At 33.4% G+C, this 19,370-nt stretch overlaps 1 protein-coding gene and 1 non-coding gene across 2 annotated transcripts; one reads left to right on the top strand and one right to left on the bottom strand.

Moving 5' to 3' along the window:
• Nucleotides 1-11,083: 11,083 nt before the first annotated feature.
• Nucleotides 11,084-11,202, bottom strand: LOC125497253 (5S ribosomal RNA). Its single transcript, XR_007273882.1, has one exon. It is a non-coding gene; the product is annotated as a 5S ribosomal RNA (ribosomal RNA).
• Nucleotides 11,203-13,572: 2,370 nt separating this feature from the next.
• On the top strand, nucleotides 13,573-18,692 carry LOC125496428 (transcription factor MYB83-like). The gene is made up of 2 exons (XM_048641872.2): nucleotides 13,573-14,573; nucleotides 17,252-18,692. The coding sequence occupies exons 1-2, from the start codon at nucleotides 14,242-14,244 to the stop codon at nucleotides 18,132-18,134; spliced, it is 1,215 nt and encodes a 404-aa protein (XP_048497829.1). The 5' UTR covers nucleotides 13,573-14,241; the 3' UTR covers nucleotides 18,135-18,692.
• Nucleotides 18,693-19,370: the final 678 nt, after the last annotated feature.

The following is a 19,370-nucleotide window of genomic DNA, read 5'->3' as shown; positions in this document are numbered from 1 at the left end:
GACATAAGATACTCACTATCTTCTTATGACTAGATAAGATACTATCTCCTTATGACTAGATAAGATACTCCCTATCTTCTTAGTCAGTGCTACCTATTTCATTGATGAGTTGCTAAATGCAAGTGTGAAAAATTTGGGCTTATATAACAAAATTAGGTAGCGAATTGCATTTCCATACGCATTTTCGTACCGCGTATTAGGTTAAACTGTTCTATTTAACCATATTGGAGGCATGAACAATCAATCAATCAAAAAACAACACAAAATTTACAAACAATACTCACAAAATGCAAGGCAACCCAAATTATGCATATTAATAACACAACAAATCACACAAACATCCTCTACATTATATGGAAGAATAATGCAACAAAATAAAGATCATATGAGTAGGAAGAATAACCTGGAACCAAATTTTGACATAAGATACTCACTATCTTCTTATGACTAGATAAGATACTCCCTATGTTCTTAGTCAGTGCTACCTATTTCATTGATGAGTTGCTAAATGCAAGTGTGATAAATTTGGGCTTATATAACAAAATCAGGTAGCGAATTGCATTTCCATATGCATTTTTGTACCGCGTATTAGGTTAAACTGTTCTATTTAACCATATTGGAGTCATGAACAATCAATCAATCAAAAAAACAACACAAAATTTACAAACAATACTCCCAAAATGCGAGGGAACCCAAATTATACATATGAAATAACACAGCAAATCACATAAACATCCTCTATGTTAAATGTATGAATAATTCAACAAAATAAAGGTCATATGAAATTTGAAGAATAACCTGAAACCAAATTTTGAGATAAAAAGCAGTGCAAGAATGACCAGCAGCATGAAGAAGTCTCAAAGCGACGCTACTATCGACGCCACCACTAATAAGAACGGCAACTTTGAGGCGCTTACCAGGCATAGAACACGATAAATAAGGTTCGACATCGAAATCTAGGGTTTGTGAATTGCTCGAAGAAATTGGGGAAATTGCAGAGGAGAGAGAAAATGGTCTGGAATTGGAAGTGAGGTTGGCGAATTTAGGGTTTAAGCAGGGTTTAGGGTTTAAGAAGGAGAGTTTTGCAGGGAAGAGGAGAGAGAAAGAGAGGAAGGGAGGAGAGAGAGAGGTGATATTGCTCTGGTGGTTTGTCGTAGTAGCATGGTTTCCGGTGGGTAGACTCACTCGGTTGCTTGGGGGGTAAACAACTCAATATTTATGGTTATTGGAAGTTTAGACAAGAAAATGGTGGAGGGATTGCAATTTTTTGAGGCGTGCAAGGAGGAAATTAGGAAATTCGTCTGTTCTGTTAATTATATTTATTGATTGAAAGACTGATTTAGTTTTGAGAGATGATTAGTAATTGATCAATTCGCTATACAAAAAAATGGTTATTTGAAGTTTAGACAAGAAAATGGTGGAGGGATTGCAATTTTTTGAGGCGTGCAAGGAAGAAATTAGGAAATCGTCTGTTGCGTTAATTATATTTATTGATTGAAAGACTCGTTTAATTTTGAGAGATGATTAATAATTGATTAATTGGCTATACAAAAAATGGTTATTGGAAGTTTAGACAAAAAAAATGGTGGAGGGATTGTAATTTTTTGGGGCGTGCAAGGAGGAAATTAGGAAATTCGTCTGTTGCGTTAATTATATTTATTGATTGAAAGACTGATTTAGTTTTGAGAGATGATTAGTAATTGATCAATTGGCTATATAAAAAAATGGTTATTGGAGGTTTAGACAAGAAAATGGTGGGGGGATTGTAATTTTTTGGAGCGTGCAAGGAGGAAATTAGGAAATTCGTCTGTTGGGTTAATTATATTTACTGATTGAAAGACTGATTTAGTTTTGAGAGATGATTAGCAACCGGTCAATTGACTATATAAAAAAATTGAGTGAATTGTGTCTTCCAAAATCCTTTATTGACTTGGAGAATATCTTTGATGCGATAATCTAACTTTAAAGGGCAGTTGTTTTTCCTTGAATATAATGATGCTGATAAGGGATTGGTTGTCACCTTCAACCAAATGATGGGTGATGTTTAGGCTTTTAAGGGTAAGAAGACCAGTCCGGAGGGTCAAAGCTTCTAAGACGAGAGGTGTAGTGAGCCCTAGAATAACATATTCGTTAAACAGACGAAAACAAATTCAACAGGATCCAACAAATAATAATATTCGTGACTGTAAATGAAATACATTTGGTCATATTTTCCTCAATTGAAAATACATATAGTGAATCAAATAAGGTTCTCTTGAAAGTTACACCAAATAGGTGGACTCCATCATAAAAGTTTGTATTTACAAACGAGGTAAAAAAAAGGGGGTTACACAATATGACACTTCCTTCACTTTTATAAATTCAATTCATGAGCCTAATTCATAAGCTTGATGAATGATGAAACTATGAAGATACAAAACCCCGACCAAAAATATAAAAATTAAGTCTTTACCAATACTCCAATTTCATGGTAGGGTAATATCTAGTTCTTACATCAATCAAAATATAATTGCAAGTTAAAGACATATGACTAAGTAAGTATGATTAATTAATTGACGTCAATAATTTCAACTATAAGTTGTCCATTTCTAGTAATCCCAACTATGAGTTAAAATAATCTCAATTATGGAAAACACCTTCCAAAATGGTCTGGTATAAGGGTGTCAATAATGTCAGACGTCAAGTTTGAGTTTGAGTTTGAGTTTGAGTTCACGGATTTTGACCGACTAGAGCATTGTTTTAGTCGAGCTTTGACCGAGTACATTTCGAGTAGCTTGCAAGTGTCTCATGTTAAAAACAACAATAAGGTAGAAAATGTTGAATTTAGGTATCTTGTTATTGATAATTGGGTATCCGAACTTCTCACGAGTTATTGAATTGCTCAACTCGACTCACTAACAGCTCGAGTCGAGCTCTCACCGAGTTTTGATCAAGTTGATCTCGAGTAGCTCACAAGTTGTCTCGTCTCATTTACACCCTTAATCTGGTGATTAGAATAAACCAATTTAACAAGTAATAAGAGCCACGTGTCGCTTTTCCACCAGTTTCCCAATTTTCGTTCATTTTTTAAAAATAAAAAATCCCCCCTTCTCTCTCCTCTGGTGCTTCCCCTGCTTACTAGTCAATCCATCTTTTCCTTATGTGGGATCAAGGTGACACTCATATGATTAGAGGATGTGCTCATCTTTGCTTAAATATACATAACTTACAAAATAATCTGAATCTACAGAACTTACAAAATAGTCTGAATCTACAGAACTTACAAAATTAACTGTTTAAACATAATTGAAGCTTATAAAATTAATTGCTTACAGTACTTAAAGCTTACAAAACTTACAAAATTGTTTCTTATACTTTCAAAGGAGTATAAACCTATTCCTCGGACTCTAACCATAAGCTTTAGCTGATGTTTCGAGTTTCAGAAATAGTTTTATATCAGTTGTTATTAGGACGAAAAGAAACACCAAAAATAAGAGAAGTAAGAGATTGAAGATTATCACACGTTGCAAAAATCTCAGCAATTATATCTTGAAGAAGATCTTCAAATTTGCTAACAAAAACAGTAAACCTTCTCATGGGTGGAATTAACAGTAATAATGGCACAGCTGAAGAAGCTGCTCCTAACACTACTTGCAACATCTTCAATAAAAGAAAATTACTAATTTTGAGAATGCAATGAAAGTATGAAACAAAGAAGAACTTGAAATTAAAGAAAGATGTTTTTTTTTTTGGTTGTTTAGTTATGAATAAATGGTTGGTTGAATGCAAAAATTATATCTTAAGGGAAAAAAAAAAGGAGAGAAATAGATGAATTATTATTTAATAATGTGGGGCATGAAATTAGATTAGGTTGTGAATTAACATTAAAGAAATAAATTAAATGAATGTATGTAGACCTAATTTTGGGATGTATAAATATATTATATATATGTTGTGAATTTGGATCTCAATTCTCACCTAATCTTTTCGTATCATATAGGAGTACTAATCATAATGAATTGCCAAGAAAAGTAATGCAAATTGACTGGCAAAGTTGAAATATAAAACGATCTAGAAACACTGAAGAAATGTTGGCTTTGACTAGAGGTGATCAAACATGGCCCGGCCCGGCCCGGCCCGTTTTTGGGCCGGGTTTGGGCAGAATTTTTCGGCCCGCGGGCCGGGCCGGGCCCGGCCCGGTCATTTTTTTTTTTGTTTTTGGGCGGGCTTTGGGCAAGCTAAAAACGACTTTTTAGTCTATTTTTTGGCCCGGCCCGTTTTGGCCCGCAAAAGCCCGCTAAGCCCGGCCCGAAATAGCGGGCTTTGGACACAAAAATTCGGCCCGAATTTAGGCCCGGCCCGGCCCGGCCAATGGGCAAATTTTTTTGGCCGCGGCCCGGCCCGAACCCGGCCCGGCCCGGCCCATGATCACCTCTAGCTTTGACATAACTAGAGATCATACTCAACTTGCACAGTTACTCCTCAATTCTCCAGGTTGAAGCTTGGAGCCTCAAGGATGGCATTATTGCGGCTCTTTCGCTTAACATTTCCAAGATTGTTATTGAAGGCGACAATCTTGCTGTTATTAGTGTTGTTAGAAAAGTATGGAAGGTTCCTTGGGAAATTAGTAATATTATTATTGATATTAATACTAGTCTTGGTAAGTTTGAATCCTTTCAGGTTCAACATTGCTTTCGGGAAGTGAACAAGGTTGCAGACCTTATGGCTCATTTTGGTCACTCCTTCTTGGCCCTTCTGTATTTTTACTCTCTTTTTGATGTTGATTTCTCTCTTTTCATGCGTAAGGATGTTTTAAGTTAGCCTCCTGATTAAGGGTCTTCCTAAGTATTCTTTTCTTATTAAAAAAAAATATATTATTCAACTTACACAATTGCACCTAATAATAGGGATGGCAATCCAGTCCGGATCCGAAGGAAAAAATCCGAGCCGACTCCGACAAAAAAGTAAACCGACTCCGAGTTCGTTTAAAAAAATCTGACTCCGAGTCGGAGGAGGGTCGGAGTTGGATCTCATAAAATAATTAAACATCCGAATCCGACTCCGACTTTGGGTCAATCAATCTTTTTTTCTTATTTATGTAATGTATTATTTATGTATAATCTGACTTCGACTTTCAGCATTGTATTATATAGGATTTTCCCATAGAAAAAATGACTGTTAAAAATAATAGTAATATTTAGATTATTTGTACTATATAAGATTTCCGTATGATGATTAGAATAAATTATAATGATTAAATTATTATATTACAAAAGACTATTCTATTATAAAAAATTGGAAGAAAAATAAGTCGGGTCGGGTTCGGAGTTGGGTGTTCGGATTTCAAGTCAGGTCGGATCTCGGAGTCGGATGTTCAGAGTTTAAGTCGGGTTGGATTCGGATTTTCAGAGTCAGGTGTCGGAGTCGGACTCAGATTTAAAATCCGACTTTCTGTAAGGTCGGAGTCGGATTATGCATAATCCGGTCCAAGTCCGACCTGTTGCCATTCCTATCTAATACACGTGAATTTGACTAAATTTTCAATTTATTCATTTTTTTTTTCTCATGGGGTGCTTGGTGCTTCTATATTAGTTGAAAATTTACATGATAATTTCATGTTTTTCGAAATTTTCACAAAATATTTATGATTTTAGAGCTTAGTAATTTCTTGCTCTAAAGTTGAGAATAATGACTTAATAAGTAGTTTTTTTTTCTGTGGTAAGATGAATTTCCTCTAGGCTGCCTTCGCACAGGGCCTTTCACTCAGAGGCCCAATAAGCCCCAAACCCCAAACCCTTCCAACAATATTGAAATTTTTTGCTTCTACCAAGATTTGAACCTTTGATCTCCCATGTAAAAATAGGAAGCCATACCATTGACCTCAAAGATTCTTGGTTCCTAAAATATAGTATGCTCATACTATATGATGCGAGTATAAGTTAAAAAAGGAAGGAGTACTTAACAATACAGAATAGCCTCTCATGTGAATCAGTGGATGCTTGAGAACATTTTGGACAATACCCATGCCTAGGTTATGCTTTGGGTTGATCTCGATTTGGGCTAGAAAAGAGGGATTGCAATGGTTTGGAAAGAAAGTGGTCGTCTAATCCAAGTCATGTATGGATTTTGGCCAAGGCTTGATTAGGTACAAATTGGTTTTACTCAATGGGGAATTCAAAAATAATTCTATGACCCTTTTCCCATATCTTGCATTTTTAAATAACAATGTAAATACGTTTTTAAGAGGGTGTAAATGAACAAAGAACGAAGTACATTCACTATACATCATAGTAAACAATTATTACGACGTGCATGATATACCCAATGCCATTATTTGCTCTTGCTAAACTTGAGCTCTCATCATTCTACGGTTTTTGCTCATATATACCTTCTTTCTAAATAAGCAATAAGCAATAAGCAAGAAACCAGTCTTGCATATACTATACTCACGAACCATGAAAAAAGTCCTAGATGTATACTAAAAGTTGCACTTCCTCCGTTTCATAATACTCGCTACACTTTCCAGTGTGGGAAGTTTCACATTACTTGCTATACTTCCTTTTTGGACAATAAACTCTCTCTATCTTTCTTGTCTCACATGGGTCCCTTATTTTTTTTACTCTCTACCTCCTTTCTCTCCAAAAGTTGCCTAAAAGTCCGTAAATTGAAAAATGTAGCGAGTAATATGAAACGGAGGAAGTAAAAAAAACGAGGTCACACATTAATATACACCTATGAGGAAGTGAAAGATGGCTAATCTAAACCCTATTAAGAAAGGCCACACAATGACAAATAGCCATAATAGGCCTATGTGAAAGATGGTCAATTCCTATGTAATTTTTAACACATGTTTGTACTTTACAGCCCAACTCAACGTCAACTGAAAGACTCAGCGCACAACAAAGTAGCAATCTAAATCGGAAGCTTCAATGTTACGCCTTCATGTCGTCAATTTGCAGTGCTATCAATTGATCGAATTCGCTAGTTCATTATATCATAAATCGGTGAATTTTTTCTCAATTCTTGGCTTAATTTAATTCGTTTTTTATTTTAATGATGTGAATCGAATTTTGAGTAACATATGCGTAGACTGTTGATATTAATTCATGTTGAAAATGCGATATGTAACAATTGCATTTTGTCAAATTTGATGGGTTTTTTTTCATTGGATGGTTACTGTTAATTCTCAATAATTACGTTGGAGTGGAATTTACATAATTAAAAGAGGAAATCATTATTAATTTGGAACAATTTGATGCTGAAGTAAAGGGAATATTGTGAAAGTGATGCTTATTATTATTATTATTTCTACTATAAGCACGTTTTAATTGTCATCACTTGAATGATTTTTTGGGATTGTTCATGCATTAGGAATTATTGTGAGTAGAATTTTTTTAGGGTACTTGATCTTCCAACGAATTAAGAATCTTAGATGAACTCTCATAATCTCAAAAACTTGTATCGGATTCTGACTCTTATTTGTGAAGTTCGGCAATAATCATTAAACTCTTCAAAGAATTTTTTTTATTCGACACTTTAACACGTATTAGTGTCCGATATGACTTATGAGTATCTGAGTCCAAGTAACATATTTACATATACCAACTCCTTGCCAACTGTAAGATGCAAATATGAGGGCCTTAGATATGAACCAAAATCTTCAATCTCATAATCTCTACACCAATTGTAAGTTTTGTTTTCATCTGTTGATTATGAGTCTATGATGTGCTACATAAGGAGGTTCAATAGATTAGTACTCCTTATTGAATAATAGTGAGTTTTTGTTTTTGTTTTTCTATTAATATAATTAATAAAAAGTACGATTGTTCTACAGTATATTCTATTATATGAAAATGCTAGTTTGTTTTCTTATACGCTGTTATCAATATTGATTATCGGCTCATATTTGCTCCTGTAAACTAATTATTATAAAGTATTAGACCATTGAAATAATAATAGTCACAAATAAAAGAAAGTGACACGCAAACTGTAAGATCGATGATGTCTATATCTCGACGCATCGTATATGATGTTGATAGTTTATTTTAACTTGTCATATAGTCACAAATATCTCGACGCAAACCAATAATTTACCTCCTTTTAGTGTTGAAACGTTACCTCATGTCTTCATCTATGAGTGCTCAGTGCTCTTCCTAAAACCTAGCCTAAGCAAGATCGTCATCACTTAATTGTAATTACCACATCTTTAGCTCAACACCCATTATTTTATTTCAATTTGGTAAAAGATTGAACATAATCATGAAAGGCACATGGTTAAATGTTTACAATTTCTCACCCTTAGTTTTAGGGTGCTCTTTCAGTCATTTATTGGGGGCTCTTAGCATCATTGCACTTTCCTTTGTTTATTTTAGCAGGTGATTTGTGTGTCTAAAATACTGTTGAAGTTTTCTGAATTGCTAACTTCTTCTATATACTTGCAACATGATTTATTGACACGTAATTCTAAGATGACAAAATGTAAGTCAAATGGACCGATAAATCAAAATAATTTAAACACCGATAATAACAGTGATTAGATTATTTTTACTATTGCTCTAAAAGTACATGGTAATTGTCTAAGTAGCTTGATTGCGAATATAAAGATGCAAATTGTAGAGGAAGTTTATGCTTCATCCGTTTTGTTTTAAATAAAACGTAGAGCTTTGGCATGGGATTTAGGAGAAGAGAGCAATAAAGAGAAAGAAAAAAAGGACCCATGTGATGAAGAGAAAGAGCTAGAAAAATAAGTACTAAATATAATAAGTTAAAATGTTCATTTCTTCTAAAACGACCTAAAATGATAAGCGTTTCATCTATTGTAAAACGGAGGAAGTATATACTACCTCCGTTTCTTTTTAATTGTTACACTTTGACATTTTACACTATTCACAAATTGCACTTTGACCCTCGTTTGTGATTTATACGTGAATAAAAACATAGTCATGTGGGATCTTGTTAGATTCGTATAAGTATGTATTTTATTAATATGTAGTTTTTATATTTTTACAAATACAAAATTAGAGATATAAAGGCTCAAAGTAGTGCATCGGCATGCGTGAAAAGTGTAAGTGTAACAATTAAAAAGAAACGGAGGTAGTATATTTTAAGAAATTAGTTTATTCAGATGTATTGATGGACTTGTGGACAATATAATTCTGGCCTGCAAAGATTATAATATATAGGTTTCTTCCAACAATTGGGCCTGCCACTCATGATTCATGAATAGGGCATTTGCTTGCCCAAGATAAAGACTTTACCCAGACTACAGTATTGTAAAGAGAAAGCATCAGAAAGTAACATCCCTTGGAGTAGCTTCCATGTTATCTTATCTATACCTTTTCTTTTTGCTGTCTAGTTTGTACATGCAGTGCTTTTTTCTTTTTGGTTTCTTTATCTCTCCCTTTTTTCTTGTTTGATTTTGTTTTTGATAAATAATTGTCAAATGAAAGCATGGGAAAGTTCATTCATTTGAGTAGCTTGCAATTTTGCATGCTATGTAGTTCTGCACCTCCATCTGTATAGAAGTACTATAGTACTAGGTAACACTATGCATATCGTGGTTATGTAGGAATGTTGGAGACTTGAAATGGTCTTTATGTTGCTTGCTTGAATTAGGTCACCTCATAGGCGGCGCGGCGCCTATGTTACTCTGACTCAATCTATCTTAAGTAGTCGTGTATTGTCTATGACACTAATTTCATATTTCACACTTCATTTTGATCCAAAATCATATTATAGATATAGTCAAGTCGCATGATAGCACCATTGTACATGAAGCAGATACACAAATCCAAGTAACATAGCACAATATTATTAACGGCTTTTATCGTGATTTATTAATTATTATGCAACCTATAGAACTTTGTTATGTTTATCTGATGTCATCATTGGAAGGTCATGGTATGAAGAGCATTAGAACAGTACTAGTTTGTTCTCTTCCTCGATTAACTAGTGTCTTAAGTTATTTAGATTAATTATTTCACCTTGAGTATACGTGTCAAGTCCTTAATACTTCAACATATATATGAACACTTTGACGTTCGTTCTTTTGGAGTAAATTTTCATATATTAACCATGTCCGACATAAGTATCTGAGTAACATAGGTTAAGGCAACCAATTATTAGTACATACAGTAAGTTAATTTTCTTCTCACCTTAATCCAAATAAGTTACGTGTCTCTCTCAGAATCACAGGTAAAAGAATCATTATGTCAATGGTACTGAGTTTTGGCTATTGGGTAAATTGATTTATTGCTTTTTTGGATCCTCTGATGACTGATAGAGTACTTTTTTGCATCTAGAAAGAAATAACGTTACATTACACTATTACAGTAAAGCTGAAAGGAAAAATATAAAAATCAAGAATAGAGTTTTTTTTCTGCTTTGTTCCCTAGACATTGACAATTTGGCTTCAATGTCCGTAAACATTGAAAGATCTTACTGATTTTGTTAACAAAGGTTATTTTTTGTCTACATTATAAAGGTGATAATCTCTTTGTCCATTCAATTTCCTTTAAAATTAGTAGTAAATATATGATTTACCCTGTGGAAGCACCATGGAAATTGCTCAGTATTAATGAGAAATCGTACATCTTATTTTGTCTCATTAATAGTCCTATTTTCCGTGTTTGGATCCTCTAAAGTTGTAAAATAACTCTATAGGGTAGAGTTTGAGCAATATCAATCACTGAATAAAAAATCAATGGCTTATATATTCTCTTTCCAAAATCTCTCATATTTTTTCTCATCAAAATCCACCCCTAATTTTTTCCTCCCACTAATATAAGTCCTTGATTTTAAAATGTATAATTCGAATTTAACTTTACCTTATAGAATTTCATTATAACTCTAGAGGATCCAAACTCCTATTATCCTATGTATACATGAGATCTAAGGACCATTTTTTTTATTCGTACCCTTATTTATGCTCTCACTTTTGTTCTTATAATAGGAATCATATGCTCTTTTACGAATAAAGACGTGATAAATTCTTTTATTTTGAATCGTATATTCTTTTACTTTGAATTGCTGAAACTTTTCAGAACCATGATGTACATCACGTCTTTTTTTTTTTTTTTTGAAGTAAATGAATTTTGCAGAAAAAATGTTGCAACACGAGGACTTCTCAGGAGGTCACCCATCCTAGTAATACTCTCGCCCAAATACGCTTAACTGCGAAGTTCTAATGGAATCCGGTGCATTAGTGCTGGTATAATCGCATTAGTGTGGAGTTCTGCTGGTACATGACATCTATGAGATCTAATTTGCCTTACAGGACTGCAGTTGTAGCTTCAGTAATAATATTCTGACTTCCTTCTTAGGAGGATTTCTTCCTTTTTTTTGTCAATATTCCACATTCAAAACATTTCCATTCTCGTTATTCATGCTTCTATCATATTTTAATGAACTAAATAAACAGGTAACTGTAAATTTAAGGAAAACTAAATAAACTGCATGCTTAAATCATAATGCACTTTAATTATGTATGATCAACTGAATCAACAACAATAAGAACTTATTGCACTTAACTTAGTGCAAAGTGACTGATGTGTATATATGTCTTTACTATTCTCATTTATGGGTCCCATTTTTATACTTGATTTCTTCCTAGAATTCCTCATGACTACTTGATTGTAATCCAGGTGATGGGGAGATATCTAGTATTATCTACAAGGGCACAAAAGTGGTGATGTACTTAAATCTCCAATGGTTTGTCTGTAATCCATACTGTAGTACTACTGTTTATTTTGAGAAACATTCATATCTCTTTTCATCTTTTACATGCCTTTTCTATTTTCTTACTATGATTTGCTTACCATTTTTATTTGTGGGAATTACCAAAGTTTTTTTCACCTTTCTATTTCATATACAGTTGCTGGCTGCCTGGGTCTAAGAAGTAAGATCTAAGTTGGAGGGTATGAAAGCAAAATGGATATGGAATATTAAATAATAAATTACTTCAGTTGGTCTTGTAAGAGACCGTCTTTTTAAAAAAAAAAAAATATAGTGACTAGTTTGATCTATTTATGGACCAATTTAATCTATTTCGTGACCAGTTTAATCTATTCAGTATTGATATTCTTTAACTTATTAGATTAATCAATTTAGTGACTAGTTTAATCCGTTCCTTAAGACTACCAAGTTTTTTTGAAATTGTATGTTTTAGTTCGAGAATCAAGAAAATAAAGGAAGGAGAAGAGAAGGGATAACTAGAATAGTGTTGGGTTAAAGTGAAATGGAATGAGTTTGTTAGAAAAATTCAGTATTGGGTTCGTCTAATTTTATGTTAAAAATAGACTGTCTATTCTAATAATTTGTGCAAAACACTTTGGCACGATAAAGTGAATTATATGATACTTTTAAAATTAGTTTAATTCAAATATAATTATGCATTTTCATAAAATATACAAAGAATTGTAACCTTAGTATTCAAGTAAATGAAATAAAGAATAAACAAAGCCAAAAACAATCAAAGAATATGTTGTAAGTGCATGTTTGGTTTAACTCAAGAAATGAAATTAAATAGAGGGATTAGGAACAATAATTGTTATTTTTATTGGGTGTTTAATTTTATTATGGAAATAGAGCACTTATAAATATGGGATCGAGTAGTGTAGTTATTGTAGAGGTGGTCATGAACCGGACCGCGGCAAAAAAATTTTGCCCATTGACCGGGCCGGGACAGGCTTAAATTTGGCCTGAATTTTTGTGCCCAAAGCCTGCTATTTTAGGCCTAAATTAGCGGGCTTTTACGGGCCAAAAAACGGGTCGGGTCAAAAAATAGACTAAAAAGTCGTTTTTGGTTTGCCCAAAGCCCACTCAACGCCAAAACAAATTCGTGCTGGGCCCGACCGCGGACCGGAAAAATCTCCCCAAAAACGGGCCGGGCCAAAATGATCACCTCTAAGTTATTGTAGTATAAATGTATAATGTTATGTGCAAGTTGAGGAGGGTAATAATTATGTGGAATAGTTACCCTTGAGAAATAGAAACCATTGTCTACACCACCCCCTAGGCCCCTACATATCAAATAACAATAATAACTTCTATTTTTTCATTTCCAACACGTAAAACTCTCATAAGTACCAAATATGCTCTAAGTATCAGTATTATACTCGCACCCAATACAAGTACAAATAACAGTTAAAATTCTCACAAGTACCAAATATATTCTAAGTACCAGTATGGCAGTATTATACTCCTACCATGAAAGTTTGCCAACAGTTAAAATTCTCACAAGTACCAAATACTTCGGAGATGAGGATACGAACACGATTAGGAATCACATTAGTCCATTAATAACCTCTACTTAATATCGATTCATATTCTAAGTACTAGTATCATACTCGTACCATGTAAGTTTGCCAAAATGAAGTACCCATGAATGATGTATGTTTTTTATAATCTAAGAGTAAGACAAGTGCAATGACTGATGATCTGGACTTATGATAGTTTGATGCGTGGTATTACAATCTTATTAAGCTATAAGTAGTATTTCTCTTTATCATTCTCTCTAACTTCAAATACACGTGTGTATGCATGAGAGAGAAAACAAAAAAGATGAATTAAGATGGAAAGAGATTATGTGTTTTGTAAGCAAAAATCTTGGCTTTGGTTAGAAAACAAACTTTTATTTCTCACGCTGCCCTATGATCCCATAGATGATATGAATGATGATTACCGTGAGAGTGAAGAAACAATAGTATTGGCAAAAGACAAAGCCATGGAGTCAAAGACAAGACCACCATACATCTTTCTCTTTCTTGGAACGAGAGGTGCTAGCTCAGTAGAGTACCATTCTGAATTTAAGAATGTTAGTTGTCCAGGATTCAGATCCTCATCCCAACAGTATGTCGAAATATTTACTTCTAGGCTGTTTAGCTTTATACCCAACCTCTAAGCTAGTGTACCATACAAACTAGTAGTCTATAAGTCTAGTAGGGATTGATCTTCGGACCAATTATCTTTCCTAATAATAAAAAAAAATACATCTTTCTCTCTCCTTTTTTTTAACCTTAGTTCCTCCAAACCGTTTTTCACTTGACCTATCAACCAACATTGTCCCCTCTTTTTCTCTCTCTTTTCCTCTTAATCTAAGCAAACCCCACATAACCATCATGATCATGATCATGATCATCACTGCCACTATATGATACCTGCCTACACCTTTCTCTTTCTCTCTCTATAAACGTCCTTAGATTTCTCTACATCACCTCACTTAAGAGTTAGTTTTTTTTTTTTGAGCTTACCTCATATTTTACTATGAGGAAGCCTACTGATCCTGCTTCTAAGGGTAATAGTAATGGTAATAGTAATAGTAATAGTAATGGCGGTTGTACTAGTACGACGAATGGCAGTATCAAGCTTCGAAAGGGGTTATGGTCGCCTGAAGAAGATGATAAACTCATGAATTATATGCTTACTAATGGACAAGGTTGTTGGAGTGATGTAGCAAGGAATGCTGGCTTGTTAAGGTGTGGTAAGAGTTGTCGTCTTCGATGGATTAATTATTTAAGGCCTGATCTTAAACGTGGTGCATTTTCTCCTCAAGAAGAAGATCTCATCATTCATTTGCATTCTCTTCTTGGAAATAGGTAGATTACACTTCTTAATTCCCTTCTTTTCTCTCATTTTTCTCCTTTATTCCGTACTATTTGGATAAAAATTCACATGAATAATCCCAACTTTCACCCGTTTCTCCAAAATAATCCCAACTTTTGAGAGGACTTTCTCAATATAAGCCAAACTATCATTTTCCTTGCCAGCACTAATTCATTTTAGGTGTATAATATGATGAAAATTAATAGTTCTGATTATTTTGAGAAGGTACACCGTAAAGTTGGGATTATTATAAAATAATTCAAAGTTGAGATTATTTTGAGAAGGTACACCGTAAAGTTGGGATTATTCTAAAATAATACAAAGTTGAGATTATTTTGAGAAGACCCGTAAAAGTTGAGATTATTCATGTCAATTTTTCCTTAAGACTTTGATGTTGTTGTTGTTGTCGTCGTCGTCTTCGTCTCTGGCTGTTGGGTATGGAGGAGTAATGCTATATGTCTAATTATATATCATCTTATTCAAAAAGTTTCTTCGATTTGAAAGAAAACATAATTAGATATCTTATGTTTCGTATTGAGAGGTTTTTCATGTTTTGTTGTATAGTAATATTTTCTTTATTTTGTTTGAGTGTTTCATTTTCGTTTGGAGGTTTTTATGATTGTTTTCAATCTGTGAATAATATGGTGCTTTAATTTGTCTTTAGTCTTAACAAATAGTCAAGAAGATAGTGATGATCATTAATATCATGAAGTACGGATATGATTTTGTTGTTCTTTATTATTAAGGTCGGTTCATCATTGTTTTTTCAGTAGTAAGTTTTCTGTTATTTTGAAATCCAAAGATTGATAAATGTGAACTACAAAAAGTAAATAATACATTTCCAGTATTAATTCTGAGTAAATTTATTAGTCTATTCATTTCATATGACTTCAATTTATAAATCTTAAAAACAGATTGCGATAACGAACGAACCCGTCAAAAGATTTTCACTCCTCTTTGATGTTGGCTAATTTCAAACCCCATTTTTAATATAGAGTATATACATAACAAAAGATTGTATATTCAAAAGATTTTAATTTGTGAATTTGTATTTGTGTTGTATTTTTGTGTTGATTTTCTCATTTTTCTTGCTAGGTACTCTCTTTGTTTTTTTTTTTTTTCTTTCTCACTTTTCTATGCACATCTCTCAATGCACATTTTTAAATATAAATATCTTTCATTATATATTAGTAAAAATATAACGATTGAATATTAAGAATATACTAGCTGAGAAAAATCAAACAAGATTTCACATGACTATATCTTTTCTTATAATGTGAAAAAAAAAATTGAGAAAATTCTCTTTAAGTATGAATAGTGTCAAGATTCTAAGTGAGAACGATAAAAAAAAACAGAGGGAGTAAATGACAAGCATAATTAAACCAATTGAAGCTGTAACCTTATTCTTATTTCATGTGTTTGCATCATTGGGTTTCTATAAGTCTTTGTCTTACAGTAATATTGTTTCATGAATGTCATGTTGTTCTAGAAAAAGAAAAATGATCTTTCATCTTGAAGAATATTGAAATGAAAAAGATGATCATTTTAAGGAGGAATTCTGAGAAACTCTTATATATTTCGTTTTCTCGTCATTGAGTTAAGGTACAATAGATCGTCTGTTGTTGAAGAAAATGACAAAGATAGGGTTTTACAGTCAACCTTCATCTACCCTTTGATGAAGACAGGATCTTGTTTGTTAATATTTTGAGTCTAAACACTTTCATGTCCAACTAAGTTGCTCTAAGACAAATTAAAGTCTGAACATGGAAGAATGACTGGGCTTTACGTGGCAATCGTTAATTGCACTTTTCCGTCAGTTCTAAAATAATTGCAACAGTTTGACTTTCATACACATGGATACTTATCATATATTTTCTCGAAAATCGTATACATGGACATTGGTTTATTTGCTAAACGTATTATGATCAAACTGGGTATGTGAATAGTGTCAAAGGACCAACTCAACCAAAAGCTTAAGTTGATGGTTGAGGCCCCAGGAATAGATCTATACTTTATCACTCCCCCTCGCGCAAGAGGCCTTTGGGCTTGAAGTGTGGATGCAGCACATGCCTCCCTCATACCTGGCGCTAAATATTCCACTGAGAAAGGAGGGGTGGATGAGATCTGAACATGTGACATTTATGTCATGCTGGCTCCGATACCATGTCAAAGGACCAACTCAACCAAAAGCTTAAACGATGGTTGAGACCCCGGAATAGATCTATACTCTATCAAATAGTATAAACGTTAAACTGTTGCAATTATTTAGGAACAGATGTAGTATTACTCGCAGTTAATTTCCTAGAAATGACTGGCCCTAAAAGAAAAGGCATCAGTGTCCTATCCATATGATGTAGGTTGGTGTAGCACATGGTATGTGATACTTGCGTGAAACTATATCTTCTAAATGTGGGGAAACCAAGCTGAAAATGACACTGGTTTCTTCTGTTGTTTTCTTTTTTTTTACTTTACTAATATCTGCACTTTGAGTTGAAGATACTCCAACAGTCTTTTTCCTTTGAATTTTCTAGTTCATGCAAGAAAACCATGCAATTCTGATAACGTAAGGCAGCATGTCCATTGTCTATAACATCTTTGTCATATAGTTTGTTTTCATACTCTATTTGATTAATTTGTTCTTATGATGATTATTATTTCTATGAAATCTTAGGTGGTCCCAAATTGCGGCTCGTTTGCCTGGAAGAACTGATAATGAGATAAAGAATTTCTGGAATTCAACTGTGAAAAAAAGACTGAAGAGTTCATCAAATTCATCATCATCACCCAATGCAAGCGATTCGTCGTTATCAACTGAGCCAAGAGATGGGATGGTAGGAGGATTTATGGCCATGCAGGATCCATGTAGCATCATGGCTATGTATTTGAACAATAATTCTGCTGCTTCACCAACATCATCATCTTTGCAATCCATGGTACCTCTACATCATCATGGAATCATGGATCCTTTGTCCAATATGGTAAATAACAGTACTACTACTACTACTACTACTACTGCTACTGCTACTGCTACTGCTACTGCTACTACTCTAGATGTGTCTGCTTGTGGTAATGGATACATGAATCATGCATCATCATGCATGAGCATGGCATCACAAGGACATGGCATGTGTAATGTAGGTGATGATGGATTGATGATATGTGGAAGTTATGGAATGTTTGGAGGTCAAAATTATAATTATGGGATATTGCAAGGGGAGCTTTCTATTCCTTCTTTGGAGACAATAAGCATTGAAGAAAATACACAAGTTTCTGAAGATATTGTTTTTGGTAGTAACACTAGCAACAACAACCATAATTTTCACAACAACAACAACAACCATGATAATCATTTTGATCATAACCACCACATAATTAGCACCATAAACAATAACAACACTCCATTTAACATGGCTAAGAAATTCGAGATCGCGATACCTGGAGTTGGAAACAATTGGGAAGGAGGAGAGAATGATTCAAGATTAGGAGAATGGGATTTGGAAGAACTCATGAAGGATGTTTCTTCCTTTCCCTTCATTGATTACCAAGTTGAGTAAAAACCCTTTTTTTTTCCAACCTTTTATTTCCTTTTTTCTACACTCCAAATTGATTTCTCCTACATATGAAATGGATCTTCATAGTTCATGTTCTTGTAATTAGGTCATGGAGAGGTAAAAATTATCATAAGTTTCCATAATTACTTAATAAGATCACCTACAAAAAAAGTCATAGATAGATATATATATATAGGTTTTCATGATCTTTATAGTTTACATTTATACTTGATATATATATATATACTTTGTAACTAAGAGAAAAAAAAATATGGTGTTTAATTTCTCTTCCATTCTTGATCAAACTCTATGCAAATTACCAATAATGTTTCATGTAATGATGTAATTGTGAAGGAGATATGTGAATAGTCATTATAAAGATATACAGAAATTTAAGGTTTTAGGGTAGTTGGTAGGAATTTTTAGTCATGTAAGAATATCATTTGTACAAAAAATTCAAGTATATTATGCTTTGTTGAAGCTGGAAGTTTGTTATTAGTGGGTTGCATGTTGATTGTAATACACATTGATGTGAATGAAGACTTTCTTTTCTTCTCCATATTATCTCACTCTAAACATCATGATATCTTTAGTGTGTTTAATCACTTTATGAAAGATGTGATTTAATTGGGTTTTTTTCTTTTTTCTTTGGTGCTAAGATTATGTGATTTTAATTGTGAGACAAAACAATTGCTTATTGTTATTGGCCTTGGTTGTTGGGTACTTGGAGTAATTATGATGCACTTAACTTTAACCTCATTGCTTTCCATTTAGATAAAAAGGGTTAATGGTGAAGGAGTTACTGCCACCTCTAAAGCAAATTCAAGTTAATATATATCATTTTAATATATTATTCTGTTAAATCTTTTTGATTATTTTTTGAAAAAAAAAAAAGTTCAGAAAAATATAGATAAGTCAAAATTAGTTAAATATTATACACTCAAGAAAAATTTCTTCACCGGATGCAATCGATTTTATTTATCAAAAACCCAGGTATACCATGTGCATGGTACACTCGAAACTAATGTTTGCTTATTTGCTCCTTCAGAACTCTCCTTTTTAGTACATTTTGCTCATTTAATAATAAAAAATAGTCTTGGGTGTACGATATACCATATGGTATGCCACGAATGCAGTATAAAGTACAAAGAAAGGGAGGGGAGATTCGAACTTGTGATCTATCGTTCACAGTACCTCAATCTTAACTACTAAGCCAAAACATCATTGATTGTATGATAA

This window comes from Beta vulgaris, chromosome 4 (assembly GCF_026745355.1).
Source record: "Beta vulgaris subsp. vulgaris cultivar EL10 chromosome 4, EL10.2, whole genome shotgun sequence".
NCBI lineage: Eukaryota > Viridiplantae > Streptophyta > Magnoliopsida > Caryophyllales > Amaranthaceae > Beta > Beta vulgaris.
The sequence above is the reverse complement of the archived record's forward strand: the minus strand, read 5'-3'. Positions and strand labels throughout refer to the sequence as shown.

Coding starts and splice junctions, on each gene's coding strand:
- LOC125496428 (XM_048641872.2), top strand. CDS start 14,242: ATGAGGAAGCCTACTGATCCTGCTTCTAAGGGTAATAGTAATGGTAAT. Junction 14,574..17,251: donor CATTCTCTTCTTGGAAATAG/GTAGATTACACT, acceptor ATGAAATCTTAG/GTGGTCCCAAATTGCGGCTC.